The sequence below is a fragment of the Condylura cristata genome, unplaced genomic scaffold, assembly GCF_000260355.1.
Source record: "Condylura cristata isolate star-nosed mole 26May11 unplaced genomic scaffold, ConCri1.0 scaffold00032, whole genome shotgun sequence".
NCBI classification, from domain to species: Eukaryota; Metazoa; Chordata; class Mammalia; order Eulipotyphla; family Talpidae; genus Condylura; species Condylura cristata.
The window spans coordinates 20,530,423-20,531,276 of NW_004567133.1; the positions used below are offsets into that span (position 1 = coordinate 20,530,423).

The 854-nt window shown below is 74.2% G+C and overlaps 1 protein-coding gene across 1 annotated transcript in view; it reads left to right on the top strand.

Moving 5' to 3' along the window:
- Positions 1-306, top strand: part of TEKT4 (tektin 4) — a 14,849-nt gene extending 14,543 nt beyond the window's left edge. Inside the window, exon 7 of the mRNA XM_012731707.1 lies at positions 75-306. Coding sequence (XP_012587161.1) covers positions 75-306 — 232 coding nt within the window. The remainder of the gene's footprint in view (positions 1-74) is intronic.
- Positions 307-854: the final 548 nt, after the last annotated feature.

The following is an 854-nucleotide window of genomic DNA, read 5'->3' on the forward strand; positions in this document are numbered from 1 at the left end:
GCGTGCAGCCGCCCTCCCCCACACAGCTGTGGCCAGAGGGCCGCCTTGGGCTGGCCCGGCCCTGCTGCCCTCAGAGGGGGCCTGGGGCGGCTGCTGGGCCCCCCAGTAGGGCTTGGTGTGGCCAAGGCGCCCTGCGCCTCATCCTTGGGCTACTGGGCAGCACTGGGCAGCACTGGGCAGCACTGGGCAGCCCTGCCCTGGGGGCAGGCGTGCGCCGCAGCCGTGGGGGCCTCGCAGTGTGGCCCCCGGGGCAGAGGCCGCTCCTACCACGAGCCCCGTTGGTCCTCGGTGGACAGGATCCCATGACTGCCCAGAGGGAACATCTCTGGCCTCCCTGGTCAGGCCCGGGGAGGTGGCTGTGTGGGGCAGGCTCCCAGCGACCCCGGGACACTCCCGGAGCACCGCTAGCTGCCCCCAGCCCTGAAGCCAGGCCCTCCCCCCGGGGTGCTGACCCCTCCTGGGGCTGCCCAGGCCTCAGCCCTCACCCCGCTGGACTTGGGCTGCCCAAAGCTCCCTCCCGCACGGGTGGGAGCCGGTGGGATGGGGGCGGCGGGCGAGGGGGACGGGAGGGGGGTCGGGAGAGCTGGGGTGGGGATTGGCCCGGGCCTGGCTCCGTGACCTGCGATAGTGACCCGGCACCCTCAGGTGACCAGGCCCAGCCATGGCCTCAGCTGCCACTCCTGGGTCCTCCTGAGGCGCCGGCCACTGGCCAGTGGGTGGTGGGTGGGCCGGGCAGGGTGCCGATGCAGGCGCCAGGACGCTGCCCACATCAGGTCCCCCCAGTGTCTTCCTGGGCCAATCTGGAGCCCACAGACAGGGAGCTCCCGGCCGGGAGCGGGCCGGGCAGGGGGCGC